At 45.7% G+C, this 26,738-nt stretch overlaps 1 protein-coding gene across 2 annotated transcripts; it reads left to right on the forward strand.

Moving 5' to 3' along the window:
- On the forward strand, positions 1 to 26,648 carry PXDC1 (PX domain containing 1). 2 transcript variants are annotated; one of them, XM_075084129.1, is made up of 5 exons: positions 1 to 767; positions 13,587 to 13,678; positions 13,955 to 14,072; positions 17,968 to 18,079; positions 20,180 to 24,990. In XM_075084129.1, exons 1-5 carry the CDS (start codon positions 512 to 514, stop codon positions 20,238 to 20,240), a joined length of 639 nt encoding a protein of 212 aa, XP_074940230.1. In that variant the 5' UTR covers positions 1 to 511; the 3' UTR covers positions 20,241 to 24,990. The 2 variants fall into 2 exon arrangements, with proteins under 2 accessions (XP_074940230.1, XP_074940229.1); XM_075084128.1 differs by lacking the exon at positions 20,180 to 24,990 and adding an exon at positions 25,001 to 26,648 and having other exon boundaries at positions 21 to 767.
- The last annotated feature ends 90 nt before the right edge of the window (positions 26,649 to 26,738 follow it).

Consider the following 26,738-nt stretch of genomic DNA (forward strand, 5'->3'; position numbering starts at 1 on the left):
CCTCATCACGTCTGTGGCGTCTGCGAAATCGTCCCGAGAAGGAAGAGGAGGATCCCGGCGCGGGGACGCCGTGTGCCTGGCGGAGGGGCCGGAGCCGGGGGGCTGACAGCGGCGGCGGCGGCGGGGCAGCCCCGCTCCCCCCGGCCGTGGACGGGACCGGCTCTGCCACCCCGCGGTGCCGGGGAAGAAGGGGCCGAGCTGCCCCGGGAGGGAGTGCGAGCCGCCCCGCTCGGTGCCGGGGGCTCGGCGGTGCCGGGGCGGGGGTGCCCGGGCCAGCCCCTCGCTGCCCTCCCTCCTCCAGCGCCGGGAGGCGGCACAGCCCCGGCGGGCAGGGCAGGGCCGGGGCCGAGCCGGGCCGGGCCGGGGCGGGGGCCGTGCGGCGGGTGGCACCCCCCCCCCCCCTTTTCCTCCTCCCTCTTCCTCCTCCTCCTCCTCTTAACTTGGCCGCGGCGGCGCGGGGCGGCGCGCTTCGCCCTCCGCCGGCGGTGGGGGATGCGGGGGCGGCGGCGGGATGGCTTCGGCCGTGTTTGAGGGCACCTCGCTGGTGAACATGTACGTGCGGGGCTGCTGGGTGAACGGGATCCGGCGGCTCATCATCAGCCGGCGGGGCGACGAGGAAGAGTTTTACGAGATCCGCACCGAGTGGTCGGACCGCAACATCCTCTACCTGCACCGCAGCTACTCCGACCTCGGCCGCCTCTTCAAGCGCCTTCTCGACTCGTTCCCGGAGGACCGGCCCGAGCTGTCCCGCTCTCCCTTGCTCCAAGGTTTGAGCCGCGCCTCCGCGGGCCCGGCCCTGGCTGCTTGGCTGGCGGGAGCGATGGCTTTCAGCCGCTGCCGCCGCCCCGGGGGCAGGAGTGCCGGTGGCAGTGGCGGTGGCGGGGCGGGCGGTGTCCCCGTGTCCGTCCCCCGGTGGAGGGAAGGGGGATGAGGAGCCGGGGCCGCTGCGGGACCGGACGGGGCCGGGGGCGGGCAGGAAGGGTGCCGGGGCGGGGGGGTATGGGGGGAGTCCTGCGGTCGGAAACTCCTCCCGGGGTGTTGACTTCTATTGTATTTATTTGGTAAATATATGGTGGGGGTGCAGGGATGCCGCGCAGCCCGGAGGGGCGAGCCCCGCGGGCTCCCCCAGGGGGGAAATCCCAGCCCCGCCGCTGTCCCCAGCTCCGCGGGGGCTGGGGGCGTTCCGGGCTGGGCTGGGGGGCACGGAGGGGTCCCGGTTGGCGCTGCCCCTCCCCGCTGTCCCCGGCCTCCCCCAGGGAGAGCCCGGGGGGGGCTGTTGGCAAGAGAAGGGCTGCAGCTGAAAAATCTCCGCACGTTGGTATGTTGTTTGCCACAAGGAGAGGGAGGTGGAGAAAAAAGAAGGCAGCGGCGCTTGCCAGTGGACGGAGCGGCTCTGGGAGCTGGCATAATTCCTCGCATAACTTCTGCAGAAGAGGGGAATTGCACCAGCGGTTAGAGCCGCGTCTTCTCTTTTCGTTTCTGAAGTGGGTTATCCCAGCTCGGAGGATGTTGCCCGTGCTCAGGCCTCTCGGTGCAGAAGCAGGACGTACCTGTTAAGCTGCCTCGGGGTTTGGTTTTAATTTGTTTAACGTTTGGGGGGATTTTTTAGATATGGTTACGTCTTTTGCTCGAAAATATTCCTAGTGTGTAGAGTGGTGCTGAGCATCCGCTCACCTGGGAATGGATGCGTGCCTGGCACTTGCAGTCTCCCCGGTTGTTTGAGTGACCACGTAAAGGATTGGATTGACCAGGAACGGGGAGAAGCTGGTACTTTGTGAATGTGCTCCCCTGTGAGAGGACGGCGGAGTTCTCCCCTGCTCTCACTTCGCCTCACGCCCTTAGAGGGGCTGCGTTTGGACGTCCGGGGGGCTGATTCTCCGCCCTGCAGAGCGGTGTAAACCCACCGGACTTATTTCGGGGCCCTACCTGCGCGACAGCGGGCTCCCTTCCCTGCTCGGGGGGCGCCCAGCGGGTCTCTCCCGGGTTGACTGGCCAAGGACGCTTTCTGACGGGGGCGTAAAGTCTTATTTATTTTACTGTCTTGCCAGACCCCTAACCTCGGGGGGGGGGGGGGGGGGGGGGCGGCAGGGTGTTGGTGCCTCATTTTAAAAGTCTTCCACCTTTCTCTCTCCGTGCCGTCTTCCCGCTGCGGGGAGGTGGCAGCTCGGCCGCCGCTCGCAGGCCCCGAGTGCCCCCTGCAGACGGCGCGGGTGGGCGCAGGGCTGGCGGCACGGCCTTTAAGTGTACATGTGGCACCTGGGCCCCGGTTTCTGAGGAGGCTGGGTAGGTCTGGAGTGGGTCTGTGTGGCCTGCGGGGCACAGCACCGTCACTAGAACTTGGCTTCCCAGGGCGCCAGTAGTCCGTGTGCTTGCAGGCTTTACGGGGCTCTGAAGAGTGGCTCGGCAGCTGGGCTGGGGCGTGGGCCGGGTCTGGCCGCAGGGCTCGGTCCTCGCTGGCCCTGGCCTCCTGACCCTCCCAGCATTCTCCCTCCCCATCGCTTAGGCACCGGAGCCCCTGCGCATCCCAAAGCGGTTCTCATTCCTCAGCGCCTCTCTCCGATGAGCGTGGTTCCTCTCCTGTCTCAAGACCTGCCACAGCTTTTGCAAAATATTAAACTGTTTTCACAACTCTCTGAGGCATCATTTGTGCAGTTGGAGCCAGATGCGCTGGCTTTACTTAGCAGTCCCAGGTAACATACACCATTAGTGCATGAACAGCTGGGAAAGAGTAAGCATCCTCGGCCTGCGACGCTCGATTCCTGCCTAAGACTGGAGCCGGCAACCTTCACTTACCCTTATCTCAGGAACGGGCGTACTGACTTCAGTAGAATCATGAATGAGCAAAGCATCAGTCCAGGATTTGAAAAATCGAAACGCAATATAAGCAGATCATGGTCTGTTCAGCTTGGTGAGGGGGGTGGGGGTTAACTTTGCAGCAGAGACAGAATAAAAAACAGGAGCAGTTTGTAAGCAATCACAGCACACTTCACAATTTCAGCATTACTCTCTTTAAAATTACGCTGCTTCTGCTCTAAAGAAAATTACTTTGCAGGGTGTGCTTCTCTGCATAGAGAACACTTCGTGGTACCAGCATTTTAAAGTGACTGGCTGCAGCCTTGCGTAACTTCAAGTTCAAACATAAAAAAATCTCATTTAGCTACATGACACTGATGCAAAGCTTTGGATATAAGAAGAGCTTGCATGCGACATGTCTGGTCTTTACAAGACTGATGGGGTAAGCATGGTTTCTTAATGTCCTGTTCAAAAGCAGCAGTTCTGCTGCCTGCAGTGAAGCTCGATATACTTAACCCAACAAAAACACCTGACAAAAGCACTCTCTTGTGTGTGTTAGCATTCAGTCATGTATGTATATAAAAATACACACAAACATATACAAGTGTATATATGTTTGTGTGTATATATGTGTCTGGTTTTATCTTAGGCTTTATGAAAAAGGTGAATATTAGCTGTGCCTTTTATCTGGAGGAAGTGCTAAAATGTTGCAAACCAAATTTGCATTGCACTGAAGGACTCCAAAGTCCCTACAGATTTGCCTAAGGAGCATTAAAAGGACTGGCATTATCCTACAGCTCGGTCAAGCTGCAGTATGTTACATTTCAGGGATATGGTTGAGGGGTGAAAGCTTGAGCTATTTCATTATATTAACTGTTTAAAAGAAGATTTTTTTAAAAAACGTCAGCAATATTAGAAAGAGTTGGTTGTTACCGTTATTGCTGGTTTCAGCAACAACTCATGCTAAGCAGGAGTGTGCTCCTTTTCTTACTCAGCAACAGCAAATCATCCTCTCCTTTCCTTTCTCCACCCTTAGTCCCCTTGGACTGACTTCCACAACGCTTTCCCTCTCTGTATTTCTTGGAGCTGCTTGAGTACTTTGAGATTGCAGAGGAGAGGATGGGAGGTGTAGTTTTCTGCAGTGGCTGTTCATCTTACCCTTTCTTTGATGTGAGAAGAGGGGACGTTCCAGGAGGAGAGTATGGCATTCATACAATCAGGTCTTGTCTTTGATAACTAAGAAGAACACATGGCAAAGTGCACTCTCGGCATCTGGAGTGTACTATGATGCTAAGGGCCAAGGATGTTCAACAATGCAAGGCATCTTACTAGTAAGTTGGTAAACACGGTTAGATATGTGCATACCTGCAGGGTGAATAAATATGATTCACTGGGATGTTACCAGTAACTTGCTAGCATTTTATTTGTGTCTGAAATGTACCCATCCCTTGCTCTAGGCAAATGCACAAAAGAGGATCACAGGAAAACACAGGCTAGTTCACTCTAAGTAACATTAGACTGTGTTCTAGCTCTGCTAAGCTGTTTCTATATGCAAAATATACAACTTTTGTATTTAAATCAGTCTTCCTGAGAAAGGCAGCACTATGGACTTAGAAGCCAACTTAAAATTTATGTAGAAAGAGTTGCAACAGACCCAATAGACACTGGACGTGAAGTATAAACCTGGAAAAGTAATTTCTTCCTCACCCCCCCCCCCTCTAAATACTACTTCCAAGGGCTTCCCATCTAAGATTTATCCTACAACTTGATCCACCTTCAGTGTAGTCAGCAATTGGACACATGCCTCTGAATTCAGTGTGGGCAGGACCAGACCCTTAAGTGCTGGACCAGGAAACCAGAGACGTGCATTAGCAGCCTTTCAAAGTTGGTTTTTGTTTTGCCCCTTGGAGTGGTGGGGTGGTTTCTGGCAATTGTCGTCTGCCACAGTTTTGTTGCCTTTGTCATCAGAACAAAGGCTCGGGTGCTCTTCCAATGTCGCTGTTCATATTGTGCCTACACATAGCACCTGGTCCTGCTCTGATACTCTGAGCCATCAGAGTCAGAAACTCTCTTCAGTCTTACAGATTTTTAATTTTTTTTTTTTAACTAGATGGGCCGTCTCTTCCCAAAGTGCTCATTTTCTTCCCCTTTCCTTCTTTCCATGCCGCCTCTGACTCATTCTGCTCTCACGGCCTTTTTCCCCCTTGCTCTCCTTTCTGTTATTTTCTCTCTGCTTCTCCAAGTTGCTTTCCCTGAGCCGCTTTTTGTTGTCTTTCTTTGCCTCCAGGTTTCCCTCGCTAGCTTGCTGCCATCCGTGGTTATCTGTGTCTGTCCAGAACTTTTCTGTTCCCTTCTGCCTTGCTGGCACTCAACTTCTGTCCGTCCATAGAAGTTATCCAGTAGTGATGGAAGTTTCCTACAGAAAGTTTGCATCTGGAGCTTGCAAGTGACAGATAGTCACTTCACCTGAAGCACACCCTGAGCCATCCCTTCCAGATGACTAACGCTGAGCTCTAGCTCTGAGGTTGTGCCCGCCCTCTGGCGTGGTTGCCTCATGCGGGAAGCAGATGATCAGCTGTTTTCTATGTCCGAGTGGCTGTGCACCAGGACGCACATGGGAAGCAACTCCAGGGCTGCCGTTGGAAGGACTTGCACAAAGCAGAAGGCAGATCCTGGCGAGCTGGCCAAGGAACATTATGTTGCCTTGCAAATGTCGCATTCATAACTTAGGGTTTTCTATATGCTGCATTATAGTGGTGTTGTTGTTTACAAGACCATCTGGGAGTGTGATTTATGAGAAGAGGGAGCTCTACAGAAGCAGCATAGTGGTTTCCACAGACAGCAGCTGTTTCGGTGCTGCGACAATACAGATAAATACACTGCATCTATTGTGCTCTTTCCATTGTTGACATTGTCAACAGTTCATTAGAGGAGCTTGCTCAGAGCTTCTGTCTGGCAGACAAAGGATGCAGCTCTTGGTTATCAGGCTCTAGCAGTGCTGTATAACCAAAATTAAGTTTGGGGCTTCTGGGTTTGTTTTTTATTAGCTGAATTTCATGGTTCATTGGTAATGATAGAGATAAATGAAGCTGGCTGACTCATTATAAAACTAGGTACAAGTTGCCTTTTTGTGGTGGACCCAGGCAATCTCTCTGAGAGGCTTTTGGTGGAAAGGATTGGAAATGAGGTTGTTTTTTCATGACAGTTGTCATCTGATAAGAAACCAGCACTAAAAATGGTTGTAGAAGCTTCATTTTTCATCAGCCTGACTGCTTTGTTTGCTTTTATCTTGTGCTTCTTTGACATCTTTTTGTTTCTTCTGCTTATCAGGCGTCAAAACAGGGAGGTCAGTGGGGAAAGCCTGTCTGCTGAGTTCTGTCACCAGGAGGTGCCATCTCCCCTCCAGAAATCCTGGGAGATCCCATAACTAATAATACAAGTGTGGAAAACCCATCCACTGGAGGGTCTGGACTTTTCAGCTTTTACCTTGCCTCCTGTGCTGTGCACGGGTATTTGGGTGTGCCAGGGTCCTCAGGTGGTCATGGTCACAACCCCTGCTCTGGGGGATTTCAATTGGACAGTTGTTTTGGGTAGGATTTTGCTCTGTGCATCTGCTGCGTATGAACTGCAAAAGAAGAAACGGCCTGTGTTAGAGCTCGGTGTGCGCTGTGCGGGCAGGTTTTTGAAAGCTCTCTTTCTGCATCTAACAGATTTCTCCCACTATTTTCAATATGCTCGTTGTTACCTAGTGGGAATTCTAAATGTATGGAGTGACTTACGTGTACTTTGTGTACTCATACCTCTGAAAAGAACCTGTCCCTATCTTGTTTCTCAACATCATGCTTAAGGGCAGCACAACATGTAACAAATGCGAAAAATCCACCTCACTGCACACCTCTTTTTAACTCCGTTGTATCTTTTTAGCTGCTCCTTGAGTAACGCCACCAAGATGGATCTTGTCAGTGTTACTGCGTAAACAGTAAACCCTTTGTAAAGGCTTTAGAGACTGTAGTGATTCTTGTCATAGGAGATGGATGAATTTTCCCATGAGGGGAAGGGGCAAGTGTGTCTGCCCCAAGAGAGGGGTGTTGTAGAATTAGGCAAGAGGTATCAAAGAGGAGTGCCAGAGCTGCCAGACTAAGTCAGACCAGCACTGTAGCTAGCTCTGGGATCCTGTCCCTAATGATGAGAACCAGATGCTGCAGAAAGCAGCGTAAATAACCGGCAGAGAGCAGAAAAGTGACAGTCCTGGTCTCTAGAAATTGGAGATCTGATGTCCCTGATTGCCTGTAATTATCTGCCCTTTTCTGGGTCTTATCAAGTCTTTGGACTTAAGGGATTCCTGTGGTGTTATTTCTGCAGATATGTTGAAGAAAAGTTGTGTGAAACAAGCTTTCCCATCTGCTGTTTTTTTTTAATTTCCTGTCTTTACATACCACTGAGTATTCTTTTGTCCTTCTAACAACCTTTTATCCTATTCTCCTCCATCAGAGAGGGGGCCACAAAGTGGGAGCTGTTTTGGTCTCCTCAGAGTCCAGCCTAAGATGACTAATGCCATAATTCCCAGGCAACAAGGTTCAGGGAACGGGTGTCTGCGCGGAGGAGGGATGCTATCAGGGCAGCTGCTGAGATGGGTGGGAGAGGCATTGCAGCCATGAAGCAGGGAAAGATGCCAGCGGAAGTGGTATTGAGAAGAGGCCAGTTTAGCAGAGGGAGGAAATGGGAAGCAGTGCAAAGGAGCAAGACAGCAGAAATCATTGGGCTGAGTTGCCACCTTCCAGCCCTGGTCCACGTCCCAGCTGGGTAGCTTCAGTTTCTGAATGATTCTCTGGAATATCAGTCCTTGGGGTATTCAGAAGTCACTTTGACATCGTGACACGACAGATCAGCAGCCTGATCTGACTTTGGACTTGGTCCTTCTTTGGATGAACCAAATGTCTGCCTGAAATCTCTTCCATTGGCCATTATTCTGTGACTCTTGTGGCTGGGACCTTCCTGCTATTGCTTGATTTGCATCCGGAATTCTGTGTGTGTGCGCAGGGATTACAACATATCTGAGGGAAAGGAGGAGGAATGAGGCTACAGGATTAAAAAGGTAGAGCACTGCAGTATTTATGAATACTGTAACTGCAGAAAAGGAGCATACCTCCTGTTGAAGCCATACAGTCTGGTCAGGATTGACAGCAGAGTAGCAGTCTCTTGTGCAAGACAGCTTATGTGTCTTCCCTAAAGGTTTGAAATGCCTAACTGCTGCTCATGAGCTTGTACAAAGAGATAAGGATGGGCTCAGGATCCGAATCTATAGGCCTTAAATTTTTCTTGCAGTGTGGGTTAGCAGAACACAGCAAGATTTCTCCCTGGATTTATTTGCTACTCCTTTTTCCACTTTGATATCTATCTGCAGTCTTCCCATAGGGGATGGAGAGAGAGGATTAGGTGAGGAGGGCGCAATGCAATATTTTAATTTTCATGTACATACTAAAATACACAGCATTTAGGAGTATCACCATTCCGTCTTGCACACACCTTCAGAAAATGCACCTTGGCTTCTGCTCTTGCTCGGTCTCTTATTCATTTTGGACCGATTTTGAGAAAGTAGGAGAGTTGGACTTTCTTTGTTCCTCTCCTGACCACAAGCCTGAAGTAGAGTCCCTCAGACTGGGTAAGTAGGGTTTGCCCACAGTTTGGGATCCATGTATACAGAGTGACTTGTACTGAAGATGTGTTGCTCTGAAAAACAGACTTCTGTGTGTCATCACTGGGAAATGGCAAATGAGACATACTTGACTTAGGCATGAACTTATTCTTCCTTAGAAGGCACTAGATGATTGTTGAGACAACATGCTGTTCGCAGACACCGACCACCAGGACTGCATTGTGATTTCATTACCAGCCCTGGAGTACATGCTGCGATTCCAGTCCTGCTTCGTTTGGTAGAAGCATGCAGTGCATTGCCTGCGGTTGTCAAAATGCCATTAGCTGCAGATTTGGTGGCTCACAGGGCAGTAATAGGACAGGCCTACCAGGGCTTGTCAGGTGACATCAGGAATTGGCTCCCACCTCGTTCTCCTCCTCTGCTGAGCTAGTTTCCGGCTTGCTTGCAGCTCTGGGCCCCTCTCCCACGCCGTGAGCGTGCATGCCAGGTACGCAGCTGCTGGCCTGCTCTCTCAGGCTCCTGCAGCTGCTCTGGCACCAGGGTCCCAGAGCAGGAAGGATGCTGCAGGCCTCTGGTGTTGTTTGTGCTGTGTTTTTCCAGAGATGTGTTGCTATGTGTAAAGTTGCTATGTACGCCTTGTCTCAAACTGTGAGCAAATCCTTTTCATCCAGTCTTAAGGACTCTGCTTGGGGCTTTTGGTCAGGAAAGGGGCAGAGAAGATGTCAAAGGGATTCCCTCCTCCTTTCTTAAAATGAGGTCTCTGACTATGGGGGTTGTGCACACATACAACAGAACCCTGCTAAAAGCAAATATCCTGCCACCCTGGGTTAGGTGGTATGCCTGTATTGTCCTTCCTATCACCCAGAGTGTGGGCTCCCTTGTGCACAGGGTGAAGAAATCTTAGAGGTTTGTGGTATTTGGCAACATGACTTGTGGTAAAAAAGGAGCCAGTGTGGCTTCAGTTTACCTCAAACCCTATAAATATGTGTTTATAGCATTTAAATAGCTTGAAATGATAGTTGATTGTCCAAGCACAGTACGGGTAACAAGACAGAGAGCAAAGTTTTCCTGGAAGGAATTTGTGCATGTTTTCCATTAGCAGTCAGACAGGGATCAGGGCAGAGGAAAAGGCATGAGAACAGCCTTTCACCATGACCTCACGGAGCGATTTCCCAGCTCTGAGTTCAGCTCTGTTGCACAACTGAACAAGAGGAAGAAAGCGCAACTGGTTCCAGGCTACTGGTTGCTTTATTGGTGTCTTATTTTTATTTTATAGCAAACTGTCTGAATAAGGGTTCTTGGGGTCTAAAAGCTCCAGGTGGAAAAATAGGTACGTATTTATGGTCTGTGGGCAGAGGCACAACAGCCTCGGGACAGGTTGTAGCTGCTGTACCGATGCTGCATGCTTGGCCAGTGAGTCCCGTGCACTCCAGATGCATCCAGCTTGTGGTGCATTGATGTTGGGGTTAATGAATGCTGGTGGTGCTGGGGTCTGTCTGCAGAGTCAGCTGGCCTGTGCCTCGTGCCTGTCCAGGCGTTTCCAGCATTTGGAGATTCTATACCAGTCTCTGGGGGTTTTTTGGTTTTTTTATTCTCCTCTTTCTCTCTGCCTCATCAAAGCTTCCAAACAGGAAAAAGATGACAGGCACGGGACAGCCCCCGCAAAGTGAAGAATAGAGATGGAAAGCTTGGGTGCAGTTCTGTCGCCGTTCTTTACACAAGTCCTGATTCCTGCTCAAACGCAGGCAGGCTGCTTGCATGAATACGTAGTGCCTGGGTGAGAAAGGTGTTTGGATCAGGCATCCTCACCTGCAGTCTCCTTCTTCTGCTAAGGCTGGGGTTTCCTGAAGTGAAGCCTTTGACAAGAGCAGTTTGAGGTATTCCCCGCTGCTCGCCTGATTGTGCTGGCAAAGCAGAAGCAGCCCTGTGTTGCGTGTTGGTGTGGGAAGGGAAACGATTTGCAGGGGAGGGTGCGAGCACCTTAAACCGGTGTTGCCACTGGAGACTTCACCTTGTGAAACCACAGTGTTCCTCGTGCTTGTATGTGCTGTGGTTGATGACAGTAGCCAGTTTGTGAGTGCTGAAAGGGAGCAAAAGGAGGGACTGGGACCTCTGCTCCTCCTGGCTGCTTGGGCAGGCAGTGCCTTGCTCTGGGTAGCGTGGCTGTGGGGTTGTGAGCGATCCCTCGGGTTGTGGCATCATAGGCTATGACTAACTGAAAACCATGAGGGCATCTGTTAACTCTTAAAAACAGACTTGCAGAATTAAGATAAATGAGGGCCTCGCAAACTTTGTAGCTATTGCAGAAGAAATTACAGGGTTCCATAGAGATATATATAGCCAGTCAAGTGGTTTCTGTGTATTTGGACTGTAGAGTTATGAAAAGGAAGGCTTTAGCCCAGCCAAACTGAATTCCCTGTACGGGGAATTCACGTAAGGTCAGCAGCTTTACACCCTGAAGCTGTGCATCTGTAATCATTAAGCGCATATATAGGAAGCTGTCCAGGCAGATGTATCACTTACTCTCCTTCCTACGCCGTCTGCCTTTTGGTTTTGAAATTAATAAAGCTTCAGTAAGGAACAGTTTTTATTGTGTCAGATATTACAAGTCATCTGTGCCAGTTTCCAAGTCAGAGTGTGGGTTTGCATGTCTGGTGGCTTTCCAAGAGTTGGAAGGAGGAACATACCAGGGTTGGAAATTCCTGGTGAATGCAAGAAGCTGTAAAACCTCCTACTGGGTGATCTGTGACAGTGTGACAGGCTGATGGCCTCATCTGACTTCCCTTGCTGAAGAATTAAAAGGCTGTGTGGAGCTGCAGATGCTTTCTTTAATTACGAATGAGAGAAAATCCTAATTACTTGGTTGGTTTTCCTCACAAGACAAATGCTCAGTGTTGTTGGTGTGGTTTTTTCTTTCCTTTTCTCCACACACACACCCCCCCACCCCACACCCCATCCCACCCCCGGTCTGAATATCTTAATTTGTTTGAAAGTATCCCTCTTCCTGGTAAAATACTAGTTTCAACAGTAAATGCTTGTTTGGGAAAGGGTCTGAGGTTGAGGGCGGATCTGAGAGCGCGCTGTTGAATGCCAAATCCCGGGTGGGTCAGCGATGAGGTGTTTGCCTGCAAGGTGGGAGCTGCCATCGCGCAGTCTCTGCTCTGACTGTGTCAGTATTTACGCAGACAGGAGCAAGTCCAGCAGGAGAAGTGGAGGCACCCCACAGTAGCCAGCACCCTGGGTGGCTAGCTCTATTTTCTCTGATGTGGGCAGCGGCAGGGTGACAGTGTATTTCTAACATCATAGGTGGGTGTCTGAGCCGTGGGGCTGTTGGCAGCTTCTTTTTAGGGAAGATGAAAACACTTTTTTTTTTTAAAGGTTTGAACTTCATTCAGATGTGGGATGGGAACATATTTGTGGAGGGGCAAAGCAGATCCACCCAGGCCTGCTAACACCCAGTATTTAGGGAGATGAAGGGTGCTGGTCTGCAGTTCAGGTCTGTAAAGTCACACGCAACCCAGCTAATAAGCAGTTTGTGGGCCTATGCAGATGAGTTAATTCACGTTTACAGCCTTTCAGGGAATTTCCATGCAAAACTACCTGATTGTAGTGTACGTCAGTCAAAGCAGGATATGCTGCCACCTTCCTTATGTGCATGTTGGTATGCTCTGCTCCACTGTTGTAAGAGGGAGCGAGCTGTACCAGGTGAGGTGGTTGCGATGCTGACAAAAACAGGCAAAATGATGGACTGTTGAGCAATAGAAAGGTTTATGCAACCAGACTGCTTTTGTGGGACAACCATCAAGTAAACGTGGTCACTCCGGAGACAATCCCTATTTTATTTAGAGCTGTAAACTGGAGGAGAGCTGACAGCTTCAAAGTTACACTTTTGTCTGGAAAGTTTGTATGGGATCATATCTTGTCGGTAACAAACAACAAGGGTTGATGCAGACTGAAACTGTTTGTGGATGTTGTCCTCACACTGTGCATGTTTGACAGTTCTTTCTGTACGTTTGCCTTTTGAGTAGGGAGATGGAGACGCATTAGAGTTTAACACAATTTTAGTATATTGAAGTGGTTTCTCACAGCCCATTTTGCAGATTTTTAGTTTTGATGGTTTTGATTTATTGGGTCTTTTTCTGCTCCAGCATTTATTTATTTTTTTAACCAGAGAAGCTTGCTAAATTTAATAGTTTCTTATGCGTGTATTCTGTTCCTTGGAAAAGCTGCCCAAATGCAGAGGTGAAATGATGAGTGGATTAGGAAAAGTAGGTTACAATGATCAGAAATAAAAAAGTTCCTAGAATGATGTAAGATTATGGGGTTTACTTCTCCTCATATTCCCTGTACGTGCATATAACCTGTGCTATATTTCCCTGAATCTGCTAGAGGAGAGGAAAGTTACAGATGTCCTTCAGGTTATACATAAGAAATATGGTATTACAATTGAAGAACCCCATATTGCTTCTAATATTGAATTGCTCATTGTAATGCATCATTCTGGACACTGGACAGGAAAATTTCCATTTTAATCCCTCCTGCAGCACTGTGATAATCCAGTGATTAAAAAAACAAAAAAAATCCGAAAAGTTGTTTTGCACTTGAAGAACATAATACTGAGAAATCTTCCTTGGGGCACTTACTGGGGCTTGCATTCAGAGAAGAACAAGACTGCCCTCAAAGCCTTTTGTTTAGCTTGTGTTTAGTCTTTTCTTCTTATCTGTGGGTTGTGTTTTTTTGTTTTCTTGGCTTTTCTTTTGCTTTTTATTGACAGAAATAAGGATGAATCATGGTTCTTGGAAGTAGAAAACAAGCTGTTTGATTATTGCTGCTGGGAATGCTATGTAGTGAAACTGTGGGTGAGGGAGTAGGTGGTTCTTCTGCTCGTCTCGCAACTCCTAAATATGACCATAAACAGCTGAATTAGTGTCAGGCTTACAACTCTGCTTGTAACTACACCCACCTCAGTTTGGGTACATGCTTTATCATCAGTGTGGGTTAAAAAACATTTCTGGGAGACGTGATACCTGAGGTTATTCCACATCTTCTTGAGCAGCTGCTTCTGGCTGCTGAAGTGTGTGTGCACATGAAAGTGTGCTTTTGGTCTATCTTCACGATCTGTTTACTTTGTTTCCAGGGCTCATCACAATAAAAGAAGCCCATGATATAGAAGCCAGACTTAATGAAGTGGAAAAGCTTCTGAAGACTATTATAAACATGCCCTGGAAGGTGAGTACCCCAAGTTCCACATTTAGCGCAGCTTGACTCCTCCTTGATGGTGACACACACTGTCATGCCGATTAGAAAGTGATGGGCTTTGCCAATCTCTAAAAGAAGCAGCAATTTATTGAGTATCTTGGAGAAGTGCTGAGTGCCAGAACCATGTAATGATGCCTCTGGGCTGTTGCTTGTAATAGGCCTTTCTGTGAAGGGGTGGAAAGGGAGAAGAGAGACAAATCAAACTACTGGTAAAAACGGATGTCTGTTTCTTTTTCTCTTTTTAAGTATTCAAGATCTGAAGTCGTCCTCACATTCTTTGAGAGATCTCCTTTGGACCAAGTTCTAAAAAATGACAATGTTCATAAGATTCAGCCAAGCTTTCAAAGTCCAGTTAAAATATCTGGTAAGAGTTGTTATCTTCCTACATGCGACACAAGAATTACAAACATGAAAATTACTTTATTTGCTGTTTCCCCTTATTCTTTCTCCACTAGCAATTCAGAAGAGAATTCTCCATAGTCTGCTTTATAATATAAAACATATAATTAGCCTTGACATAATATGCAACATACATTCAGGCAGTGAAGTGGGAGATGAAGTTGAAGGCTGATAAATGCAAAGAAGTGGATGTGAGGAAAATGTAGTCCTCACTATTGTTGCATATGATTGTTACCACTTAGGAAGGAGATTTTGAGGCTGTTGATACAGTTCTGTGAAAATGAAAGCTCAGTGTCAAGCAATGAGCAAAACCAGCAGTGAGAATATTAGATATTAGGAAAGGAGGGGAGAACAGAAGAAAGGAACACGGTTTCATCTTGAGTACAGTGTGCACAATTCTGGTCTCTCCATCTCAGAAAGGATATAATAGAATTTAAAAGCATACAAATAAAGGACAAGGATTCAAATCATTGAACAGCTTCTCTAAGAAAGAGGCTAAATAAAGGACGCTTCAACTTGGAGAAGAGATGACAGAATGGGGATATGATGGAAGTCTACAAAGCTGTGACTAGGAGGTCAATTACCCTGTACTTCTCAGGAAACAAGAACTGTAGGTTACCCAATAACATTGACAGACAACAGGCTTTAAACAAACAAAAGAAAAGTTGTAATATTGTTTAGTTTCCATATGGAGCATAGTTAAGGAGTGGAACTCATTGTCGTAGGGTATGGTGGAACTGAAAGCATAAATTACTTCAAAAAGGAATTAGACAAGCAAGTGGAGGAAAAGTACATTAAGACCTGTCACAGGTGGAGACATAGGAAGTTTCTAAACCACAGATTGCTGGTGAGTAAAATGGAGAGCAGTATTACTCTATTCTTGCCTAGTCTTTCAGCCTTTCCCCTCTTCATCTTCAACTGAGCGTTGCTAAAAGGTTTTTGAACTTTTGGTGTGCCTGGTTTTGTATTTTTGTACCAAAACATTTCGTTTGAGCCTAATGGAACTGCTGGTTTTGCGTCAGCAGGAGTTCTTTTCAGAGTGTGAAATAAAGTGAAAAACTACATAGTCCTCCAAGATGCATAAAGTGTTTTGCATGAAACTAGTATCCGTTTCCTTAGGTTCTAACAGTATATCAGTTAATGGCCAGTCAGCATATCAACATGTTAAAGGTATAAACAGTGTGTCTTAAGGATTGATCTTATACACAGGGTAGACTTTTTGTAGTTGATCCTGAACTCTAGTTATAAGCGAACTAGACCTCTGTTAAATAAATATTCTTTTAATTAAATGGTGAATGGTTTGTGAGCCCACCAATAACTCTTTAGAAGCCTACCATGTAATACAGAGCCTCTGAGAAGCATGGTCTTGCTAGCCCATTTGGGCTGGTGCCATCTTTTAGGCCCCCCTGAGCCCAGGCTGCAGTGTAGCACAGGGATTGTAAAGAAGAGCCTCTGGGGCCCTCCTGCGAAGTTGGGTGACATAGGTCTGGCTTCCTGGGAGTGAGACACAGGAGCCAACATGTGTGTCTCACACGCCATCTGTGGCTAGGGGGGTTTGGATGATGTCTTGAGTCAGTGTGGAAACGTCAGGTAAAATTCCTCATGTGTATGTCCCTATATTAGTCATCTTCCAAATGCCGAACGTGGTTACTCGCTTTGCTCTTGAATGCCAGGATGTGTTCTCAGCACTGACCCTTGAGAGCATATCTGTTTTGTCTCAAGTATGTTGCTACTCTGTGAGTCCAGAGCTGCAAAGTGGGTCCTAACACCTGCCCATTATGAAATGAAGGATCCCTAAACTATATGCAGTAAAAAATGTTTCAAGGGGTGCTTCTGTCAGTGATACCTTGTTCTTTTTGCAAATTGGCAGATATCAAGAATAAAGGTATTTGGAAATGCATTGGTTAAACTGTAGTGTTGCTCTGGCCTGGGACTTTTTTCTATTTGGAAGGGTTTCATATAATTTCTGTGAGGGTGTGTACCTCCTTAGGGCACACATACTCTGTGTGTGCACGACTGAATATGTCAGGTGGTGGCTACAACAGAGAGAAGATGGTCAAGATAAACCTAAAGTCAGAGTGAGGGTGCCTGGCTGATGGGCAGAGGCTAGTAGCGAAGGGAACACCCCTGCCAGCTGTTATGTAGAGGAGCTGTGGAAACCACGTTAGCTGAATAATAGCATGTTTTGTTCTAATTCTAAATTAATTTTGGTAAAGATGAGTCATACTTCGTTAACTGGAGGAAGATTTTCCTATCTATGCAGCTATCCAAAAGCATCTTCTGGTAATTAGTTTTATCATTTAAGTGATTCCTGCAAAGGATTTAAGAATATAGGCAGAAATGTGATGATAATTGATATTTGCATTATCTGAATGTTGCACACTGGAAATGTTTTCAGTGTCTGGTGGCGCTGTCAGTAGGTGGCAGTAAATGTTAACATCTAAAGCAGTTCACACAGCAATGAAATGCTGTAATTCTTAGGTCATGTCAAGGACACTAGGAAAACACTGTGGTATTCATGTAAGTAATGGTGCAGCTTTCTACATGGCTTGCAGACTTAGAAAAGCAGGCAAAAATGTTTTTATACTCTAAAAAAAACAAACTGTCCCTCACATGGTCCTGTTCAGAGTGGTATGTGATGGGGAAGAAAGGGTTTCCCTCTTAGATGAAAGCTGAATTTGAATTTGTGTTGTAAATCTTATTCTGCAGTACAATGTTGGCTCAAGATGAGTAATGACTAAAGTGTGATTCTGCTGGGGTTCAGTGGTTATTACCACCCCCAAACATATTCTTCTAAAGTGAGTCGCAATAAAATACAGACTAAAAGTAAAAAAAAAAAAATATGGAAGTGAGTTCTGGCTTTACCTTAATGTAGGAACAGGTAAATGTACACTTAAAATTACATCTCTTTCTCCTCTCCTGCTCATTACTTGAACTGTATAGTCGACATTGGTCTGTTTGAGGCAAGGTCTTAGGGGATCCCTGTACACATGTTTTGTGCCTACCGTATTTTCTGCCACAGTCTAATTTCCTTTTGTTTGTGCTGATAATGCAAGGCTGTAACACAGGGTCCTCATGTCTTGAAGCAGATCGTAAGTCATCCCACTTAAGTCAGTGCTGATTTATATAGAAATGTATGCTCATTTTGGGGTGGACCTAGCTTCATCTAAGATTGTGCGACCAAAAGAAATTCTTGCGACTTGCCTAGTTTGCTTTTCCGTGTAGCACAGAGGTGGATTAACTTGTCATTCACATCAAATACTGTTCTTTAATTATAAACTCTCCCCATGGTAGTAACTCAGTGGAATTTGGTGTAAATTTTAGCTATTCTGGATTGGAGGCTGCTTACATAGTGAGAAACAAATAAGCAGAGCTGAAGGCAGTGTAGAAGACGGAATTGCTTTACACAACTTAAAGATGGTGGATGAATTAACTTGGAAGGTCACTTCTTATTTCCCTTTTCCTGTCTTTTTGATTTATGCTTAACTGGCTTAAGCCTGGGACTGTCTAGGAAAACTACAATTATGTATGTTTTGGTTGCGGTAGGTTGCAATATATGGCTGGGCTGCCATTCTGCTAAGGGTGATGGGAATTTTGGCACTGGCAATAATAGGGCTGAAACTGGGCCTTGCTTCAAATGCTCTGTGTCATGAATTGATTAAGTTAATAAAATTGCTTAAGCACTGGCAGTTTGCAGATGTAAGAAGCTATGAACCAACTCCTCATTCCCGCTTTCATGTGTGGATTTTCAATGTCACATGCACATCTCTGTTCATAACCATGTCAATTACACATGATATGCAGTTGTTTTCCAGCTTTTGGGGGGGATTTTCATCTTGTTTTCTTTCTTCTCCCGACAGAAATCATGCGATCAAATGGATTTTGTTTAGCCAACACTGAAACAATAGTCATTGACCACAGTATACCGAATGGAAAAGAGAAGCACCTGGATGTGGATTCAGCAGAACACTTGTAAGTGGGGTTTGTGCATGGGTAATGCTGTCAGCTTCAGATAAACTGTAGCTTTCCTGCCCCACCTAGCAAAATGTTACCTTCTGTCTAGGAGCAAGACTGGTACTGCTGCCATTCTGACTGGTTAAGATTACTGGGGTTGATTAATAATGCTCCACAGCTCTTTCTATTGAAATGGATAAAATGGCTGATGGTGAGAATGATTGACCCCAAGGAGCTTGGTCCATTGTGTATGAAAAAAAGCTGTGGTTGTCATAGGGGTTGTGACAGGTGAGAACAGAGGAGTTTTTTCTTTCTCACATGACTGTGATGAGAGCTGGTTTGAGCCCAAATTTGGACACTCAAACATCTATACAAATGGAATATCCTACTACAAAGGGTATTGTTTATTCGCAAAGAAAAACACCATTCTCAGAGAAAGAGAACACACCCCTGAAAGCAATCGAAGGAAGCTCAGCAGCTGCTCAGGTGCTGCAGCATGCTGGGACTTGGTGAAGCATGTGTATTTCATTAGGGGAGAGGAAGTCAGTCTAGTCTTATTTGTAAATTCTGCCTCCTGATGCATGTAGGTGTTCTGGGGTCAGAGGCCTGTAACCAGGAGGGCTTTCATGTAGGTCTTAAGTCAGTGACTGTAGTCACGGGTGGGTATTAATGGAAATCTGCTCCTACAGATTTCTGTCATAGCAGGTGATTAAGAATATTTAAATGCTTCACTACCTGAAGGTCATTGAAATATCAATGAGAAACATTGACCTACTTTTTCATGAGAGTAGTCAAAATGATGGGAACAGAATACTAAAAGCCTTACGAGGGTTTATCTTTAAATGTAGTGCTCTGTCTGGCCACATTTGAAATGTGGTCATTGCCAGTCTGTGGAAAGGTTTAGATCCTGACAGGATTTTGTCAGGGGCTGGAGTGTATCTTTGGCTCCAGTGTGATTTCTTGAAGTCTTTCTATTAACTTATCACTTAGTGTTTTGAACCTTGACCTTGCTAACAGCATTTAAGCTTATAAGCTTGTTTTAATAAGGCTGAAGTGACACGCTGGAGGTAATTCTGTAAGGCAAATGTCTGGAAATTAAGGTTGTTGTAGTTCATAGCGGATCACTCTTTAGTACTAAGAGTGACAATTAATAGGAGCAAATTACCAAAGAAATTCTTTTGCTGCCTTATTTTGATTATTTTAAAAAATTTGATTAAAAAAAAAATCTAGTTTTGATTTTAAAAATATGCTGCAGCCCAAGCAAAACTTACTGGTCTGGGATTAGAAACTGCCATCATCTAACTGTCATCCCATTGAAATCAGAGACTATTAAGACCAGAACATACTAATGTGATAAAAGCTGTATGATAGGCATGGTTTCCCAGAAACTGTGGTGGAAGAAATAATTCTAGGATAACATCCTGGCTTTGTGCATTCGTATTTTGACTTCCCTGAAGGAAGTTAGAGTCAAGAAGTCAATGAGTTTCAAATGTCTCTTTTACACGGTGCCCTAAATTTGCCTATCCTGTAGCTGTATTTTATAGCCAAGAGGTAATAGCTAGGAGATAACGGCACTTGTGTAGCACAGCTTTTTCATAAAAATTGAACTTTTTTAAAACCAGAAGTTTTCTGTACTGTTGCTTTAAATGTAGGTTAGTAGCCAGAAAGGAAGCTTTAAAATCTTTGAAAATCTTACACAGTTCCTTTTTGGTCTCTGTAAAATTGGATTTATGGGATTGGTGTTTTCTATTCTGAAATCAGAGATAATTCCTTGTGGACTTGTATATCGTCAGATAAGAATTTTTTCCTTTCAGCAACATTAAACTTTGTATGACTGCTGGGTTTTGGCTGCCCATGTACTTGAATCAGACATTTGGTAAAGCAAACCTGTATTTTTTGGGGAGAAGCACGTGGAGCTTCAGAAGGTAGAGTTCATTCCCCAAGGTCCCCCTGCACTGGTTAGCTGTTGTAGCCTGCAGTGCTACCTACCCAGTGATCCATCAGATGAAGTCTTTTACTTGTTGCAAAAGAAACTAGCATTTTCGCAAGTTGGAGTTGCTTACTCTGTTGTTTTGAAGTAGTTGCTTTCTGCTTCCTTCATTTTCTCTCTAACTTTAGTTGGCAGTACACCACACTGTTGCAAAATGTGGTGAAGCCAGTGTGCTCAGCAGCCATGTGATACAGGCAGTCCTTTCGTGCGTGCTTCTTGGAGTACTCTGCAGTCCTTCTGAAAGAAGAGGTGGTAAATAAATGCATTCAAACTTATGCTTTGGTTTTGTTACTGAGGTGCTTTCCCCTGCTGGGCCTCTTTGCACTTATGTCTTTTAGGCCAGCAGCAGCGGCTGTGGCAATGGACATGCTGCCTTTTCGGCAAATTCACTCCAGTACTAGATGTGCATTTTCAGGATGGTGCTGCCATTGTCACAAGCGTCTTGCAGTCCATGGGAGAGACTTTCACCGGTGGTGATGCAAAAGCAGCAGAGGTGGTGAAATTAGATGCATAATTTTTCCAGGAAAATGCAATCCTGCTCTTAGCAGGAAAATAAAATGCTTTCCGTGTGCTTTTCAGTCTTAATGGGAGGAGATCTTTTTAGGTACTGCTTGTACATAAGGTGATGCGAGGATCTGGGCTGTTGTCTCACACCATGTTTACATTGGGGTTACTCCTGTCAGTTAATCAGCATCATAGAATCACTTAGGTTGGAAAAGACCCTTAAGATCATTGAGTCCAACCTAACCAAGTAAATCTAGCACTGCCAACTCCACCAGTAAACCATGTCCTTAAGCACCACATCTACACAACTTTTAAATACCTCTAGGGATGGTGACTTGACCACTTCCCTCGGCAGCCTCTTCCAATGCTTGGCAACCCTTTCCGTGAAGAATTTTTTCCTAATATCAAAGCTAAGCCTCCCCTGATGCAACCTGAGGCCATTTCCTCTTGTTCTATCACTTGTTACTCGGGAGAAGAGACCGACACCCACCTCACTACAGCCTCCTTTTCAGGTAGTTGTAGAGAGTGATGAGGTTTCCTCTGAGCCTCCTTTTCTCCAGGCTAAACAACCCCAGTTCCCTCAGCCGCTCCTCATAAGACATGTGCTCTAGGCCATTCACCAGCTTCATTGCTCTTCTTTGGACATACTTCAGGAGCTCAATGTCTTTTTCATGTAGTGAGGGGCCTAAAACTGAACACTATATTTGAGGTGTGGCCTCACCAGCATTGAGTACGGGGGGATGATAGCTTACCTACTCCTGCTGGCCACACTATTCCTGATACAAGCCAGGATAGTATTGGCCTTGTTGTCCACCTGGGCACACTGCTGGCTCATATTCAGCCAGCTGTTGACCAACACCCCCAGGTCCTTTTCTACCAGGCAACTTTCCAGCCTGTAGTGTTGCAGGGGGCTGTGGTAACCCAAGTGCAGGACCCAGCACTTGACCTTGTTGAATCTCATACAGTTGACCTCAGCCCATTGATCCGGTCCAGATGCTTCTGCAGAGCCTTCCTACCCTCAAGCAGATCAACACTCCCACCCAACTTACTGAGGCTGCACTTGATCCCCTTGTCCAGATCATTGACAAAGATATTAAATGGAACTGGCCCCAACACTGAGTCCTGGGAAACATCAGTTGTGACCTGCCGCCAGCTGGATTTAACTCCATTCACCGCCACTCTTTGGGCCTGGGAATTCATCCAGTTTTTTACCCAGCGAAGAGTATGCCCCTGCAAGACATTAGCTTCTATGTACCTTGTTTGTGTCTTCTTCCTGGTGAATGTGAGCAACAACTCTAATGTATTAGCAGAGGTTAAAATGATAAAGACGGTTGTCTTACAGCACAAGAAGTAGGCCCTTGTAAAAGATGGTGTGTCTGTCAAGGTACTTTGGAGAAAAAATATCAAGGGCAGCAGTTGGGCATTTAGGAATCTACATGTCCACAGTAGTTCACAGAGTTTCTTTTGGGAAAAAGACCTGTGGGTAACGGCACAAAAGCATTTTGGCTGTTGGGTGTTCTACACAGCTGCTAGCTGTAGTAAACTGTCCTGGTTTATTTGGATTGGTTTCGAACGAGCCCTCTAGAGCAGTTCTTTGCAGACTCCTGTGCTCACGCTTCCTTTATGGCAGCAAGGAAAGCTTTCTGTCTAACCACAGCACGCAAATGCCACTGCTTTGTACCTCACATGCTGCTGTAGTACCCTATCATTGAGGCTGAAGAACCATGAAATCTGTGGGGCCTTCTAGTTGTAATAATCTAGTTTTATACAGTTGACAAGACCAGAATCTGAATAGCCTCTTGACTCCTCTTCTGCTTTCTTCGTTCTGTCTGCCCCACTGGTATTTCATAATCTGTTGTTTCTGGATCACTAGCAGTCCGTAAAACAGCACAATGTGATCTATGAGGCGTTTGCACGATACCAAGTCAAATCCCTTCTGCACACGTTTCCACACATGCAGGCAAGCAAACAGCCTGGAGGGAATAGAGGAATGAGGGTAATAAACATTCAAAGTTCGGTCTTATTTCTGTTTCATTGTAAGTGAAGAGCAAGGCAACAGCCCTGCAGGAGAAAATCCATGATTTTCTGCTCAAAAAATGTTGTGGTCCTTGTAGTTAAAAGAAGAGGTGAGAAGGACCAGGTAGGAGTGTGGAAAAGACAGACCTGTGTCCATACATTGCAGGATGTATAGACTATGTTTTGGGGAGAGATGGGAGTGGGAGATTTATCTGTTTACCCTACCACTCTTTTTTGGGTCCTCTTAAATACCTGACTCTTAGGGCTCTCTAGGGTGAGGTTAGAGAGATGTCTGCAGTTGCCTTACTTAACTAAAGGACTTTAACTAGTTCATGTGTAGGTGAGATGCAGTTTTAAACCAAATTATTTTAAAGCTTCATTTGTTTATGGGCTATTCAGAGAGCTCAAGTATGCTAGCCTAAAAAGGTGTTAGAGACATGTCCTACAGTCAGACCTAGGTAAGGATTTCTTTTTCCACCTTGTGCAATTTTTCAGTTTCTATTTAATTTTTTTTCTCACTCTATCAGAATGAATGCAAGCTCTTTCAAAATTTTAAAGAGAGAGTGTGACAAAAAGCAATTTGACAGTTCTTCAAGTACCTTGCTTGAGCTGAGATGAGTTTTAATCCTTGGCCTGCAGTGACTGCCTTTAACTGCTAGGCTATCTGGGAAGAAGTAAAATGTTTTCTTACTGCAGAAATTCAAGCCTCCTTGGAATGGGAACACATGTAACTGAGGAAAGTGTAGTTTTTAACAAGTTGATGCCTTCTGGTTGAGAATAGGCGTGAGACGGTGGGTAACCCTTGCAAAAGTTCAGGTTATAACACAGGAGTAAGAATGTGGGAAGGAAAATACCAAAATGAATTAAACTAAATTTGGGAATCTCTTTATATTTGGGTATTCTCTGCTTGCCAAAACCTAAATCTCATGCCATGAGGAGGACAGCAAGGCTCCAGAGGAAGGACACTGTAGTTATTGTTTCCTGTTTGCGTTAGACATTTGGCCTCATGCAAAAGCCAAACCCAGAGAAGGTAGCTGTGAAGAGAAAGGGTGAGGGCCCAGGTTCAGACGGGAAACACAGGCAGTTTCATTTTGACTTTTGTGTGGGAACTGAAGCATTTTGTGTTTCTGCCGCACGCTGTGAGAACGAAACAGAAGGATGTGGACCTCAGCTGCATGATTCACTCTTCCAGAGCTCACTTGCTGCTTCCTTCTTTCCGCACTAGTAGATTTGAAAGTCAGGAGTAACAAGATTATTTGCTTGCGTGCGCTATAGTTCTCATTGGCCTATGGTTAATTCATATACACATGGGTGTGGGGAGGAGGAATTGTGGATGAGATCAGCTGTGAGTACTTTCTGTGAAGATTTTCCCATGCCAGAGTGAAAGCTCTTCTAGACTTATAAAAATCTCATTGCAGAGGCACCCAGAATTGCCTGAGAAGAAAGGCCGTGTCCCAGGAAATCATTCATTTGTCAGTAGGAGGGGAGCCCTGGGGCCTGAAAACAAATTAACAATGTTTTTGATCTGGCTTATCTTAAATGCAATGTGGTAACCAGGTGTCATGAGATACGAAGTTCAGGTATTAGAATGACAAGTGCTGTGAAGAGTCAGTGTCATACTAGAGAGGAGTCATAAATAAGTCCCTTTTACTGAAGACTGCCATCTAAAGAGATGAGAACTTGCTCTTCTAGTATGCTGCGCAGCTGTGTTTTAGCACAGTTTTAAAAGGGAATAGCCACCCTGTTTTACTGAAAGCAAAATCTTCAGTGTATTCATTTCCATAGGTTATAAAGAAACTGTTTGTCTGTTTATTTAAGGACATGGAGAACAATGGTTTCCATTTACTTCTCAGCTCTCTCTAGGTAGTGTTGAATCTTGGTTTACGAAAGTGATAGTAGATGCTATTGCTGGTGTCTCCAGCATGTTATGCTAGCATAATGATACAAAGGTTGATGTATCAGAGAAACTGTAGCTTCATGATTCATAGTTGATCTGCGTGGACCTTCCTCGACAACTTCTAATATTAATTCAAATTTCAGGCTGCCAAGAAAGGGAGAGATACACTGAAGCTTTGGAAAAAGTGTTGGGACTCTGGATCTGTCTCACAAACTGAGCTTCACAAAGCTGAAGCTGCAAACCAGCATTAGAAATACTTTTACTGCAACACTGCTCTGGTGTCAAGCAATTCTACATATTATATTTACTCAGAACTTTACCTTGTAGCACCAGCAGAAGCTTTCTTGCTTGCAGCCCTTTTTCCAAGTAGTCCCCTCACAAAATGTCTTTTCTCAAAATTTCCAGGGGTCAGTCTTCCTAGCTTTATCCATATCTCTCAGTACTTTTCTTCCTTTGACTTTGATTTTCTAAATGAACGTTAATGACTTAATGCCTTTTGGTGATTTCTATTTATTTATTTATTTCTCCTTAGGTTTGAAAGTGTTAGTGACTTTACCTCAGAGCTAGAAGACAGTGATGATCCAACAGCTTATGTCACCAATTTGACGTACTACCACCTGGTCCCATTTGAGACTGATATTCTGGACTGAGGCTACTCAGTGATGCAGTCAGCCAGCATCCAGCTGACCTCTTCGTCCATAGGCTCTGCTATCTCTGGCGTTGAATCTCTGTGAATAAGGCTGTGTGGGCAAGACCAACAGCAGAGAAGTTGCAGCAAGTATGCCACAAAGCTGGTTTTGTAGTGTGGCTCTCCGTTGTGTGTTATGGAGACTTATTGTAAGGAGGTAACTGCTTCGCTGTTGACAACAAACTCGTTTTCCATGAAAGTAAGGCAGCAGAGGCCACTTGGGGCTCAAGGAAATATCTACTATGTCTGTGGGAATTGCAACTCTAATGCAGCCATCGGAAACTTGTGCTGTAGTATGCTGTCACCCACGCTCCATGGCTTACAGTGCAAGTTGAGGCTTCCGCTTTTAGGATACCACCAGAAGCTTCCCCAGATGGCGTGACCACACTTTTTATGCTATGTAAGTGAGAAGGCGAGCACACCAGCTGAATTTTGTCAGTTCCCTCTGCAGTTGCTTAATCGAGATCGTGCGGGTCACTTTTTGCTCAGCTACTGGATGACTGGTGCCTTATACGAGATGTCAGAAATACCATTGAGTGCCTCCAGGAAACAGAATACAAAAGATGACCGCTTTACGTCTTTTAATCATGGGGTTTTATATAATCACTGAAGAGGCAACTGCTCTTTCCTGGAATAGTAAAGCAGACAGCAGCTGGCATTGCAATGGACTGTGCATGGTGTTTGTGTACCCATATGATTTCAGAGACCTGGAAAGCTGATGGGAAAGCTGAGCTGCCCTGCTAAGAAGGGTCAAGGCTATGGCAGGCTCTTGGGTATGATTTTTTTTCATGTGGACCAGCACATGGGAATGGTGCTTACAGTTGTTTACATCAGAGAGATAATTCCCCATGCATATTTCTCCCCAGAGAAAGGGGAGGAAGACATGGAGATTTATGTTTGTGTTTGGGCTGAAAAAGAATGATAAGCTACAGTGTGTCTACAGTGGTAGGAAAAAAACTCTCTCCGCTGCCAGCCTGGCTCAAGGGGTCTGTCTAGCTTTCTGAGATCTGCCTGTGGGGCTGGATGCAGGCCTCGTTGTCATGTAATGCCATGGATTTCAGTGGAGGTGGGACAGTGGGAGCAAGAGCGGGATTAGACCCCGCAGCCTCTTGACTACTGAGTAGTGCAACATTAAAATGTCCTTGGGGTCTCTGTCTTGTGGAGCGCTCTGAAATCCCAGCTCTCACTGTGAGTGCTCGACACTTGCCAACGTGACCTTTCATTGAGCTTTTTGCAATCTTTGTAAACATGAATTTGGACGGATTGAAATGGGAAGGAATGCGTCTTGGATGTGTTTCTTGGTAAAGGGGCTTGCTTGGTCCCGAAAAATTGATGTAACTCCCTTTTGCAGACTTTTAATTTCTATCTGTAGAATAACAGTCAAACAGAATTTGCTAATGTAAATAATAAATTATTGAGAATCCTAATTCTTTTACACAGTATGATTTTAAAATATATTTTAATGAAATAAAATACAACTCACCTTCAGTACGCTTCTTCAGCTTAAAACAGTGGCTTCTTTTTGTTTGTTTGTTTATTTGGGTTTTGTTTGTTTGTTTGTTTGAGGGTACTTTCCCAGGCG

Source organism: Phalacrocorax aristotelis, chromosome 2 (assembly GCF_949628215.1).
Source record: "Phalacrocorax aristotelis chromosome 2, bGulAri2.1, whole genome shotgun sequence".
NCBI classification, from domain to species: Eukaryota; Metazoa; Chordata; class Aves; order Suliformes; family Phalacrocoracidae; genus Phalacrocorax; species Phalacrocorax aristotelis.

Bases quoted from the DNA above. Each gene is read 5' to 3' on its own strand.
- PXDC1 (XM_075084128.1), top strand. From the start codon at position 512: ATGGCTTCGGCCGTGTTTGAGGGCACCTCGCTGGTGAACATGTACGTG. The intron at 13,679-13,954 runs GTGAGTACCCCA...TCTCTTTTTAAG, and splicing joins TTATAAACATGCCCTGGAAG to TATTCAAGATCTGAAGTCGT. The intron at 14,073-17,967 runs GTAAGAGTTGTT...TTCTCCCGACAG, and splicing joins AAGTCCAGTTAAAATATCTG to AAATCATGCGATCAAATGGA.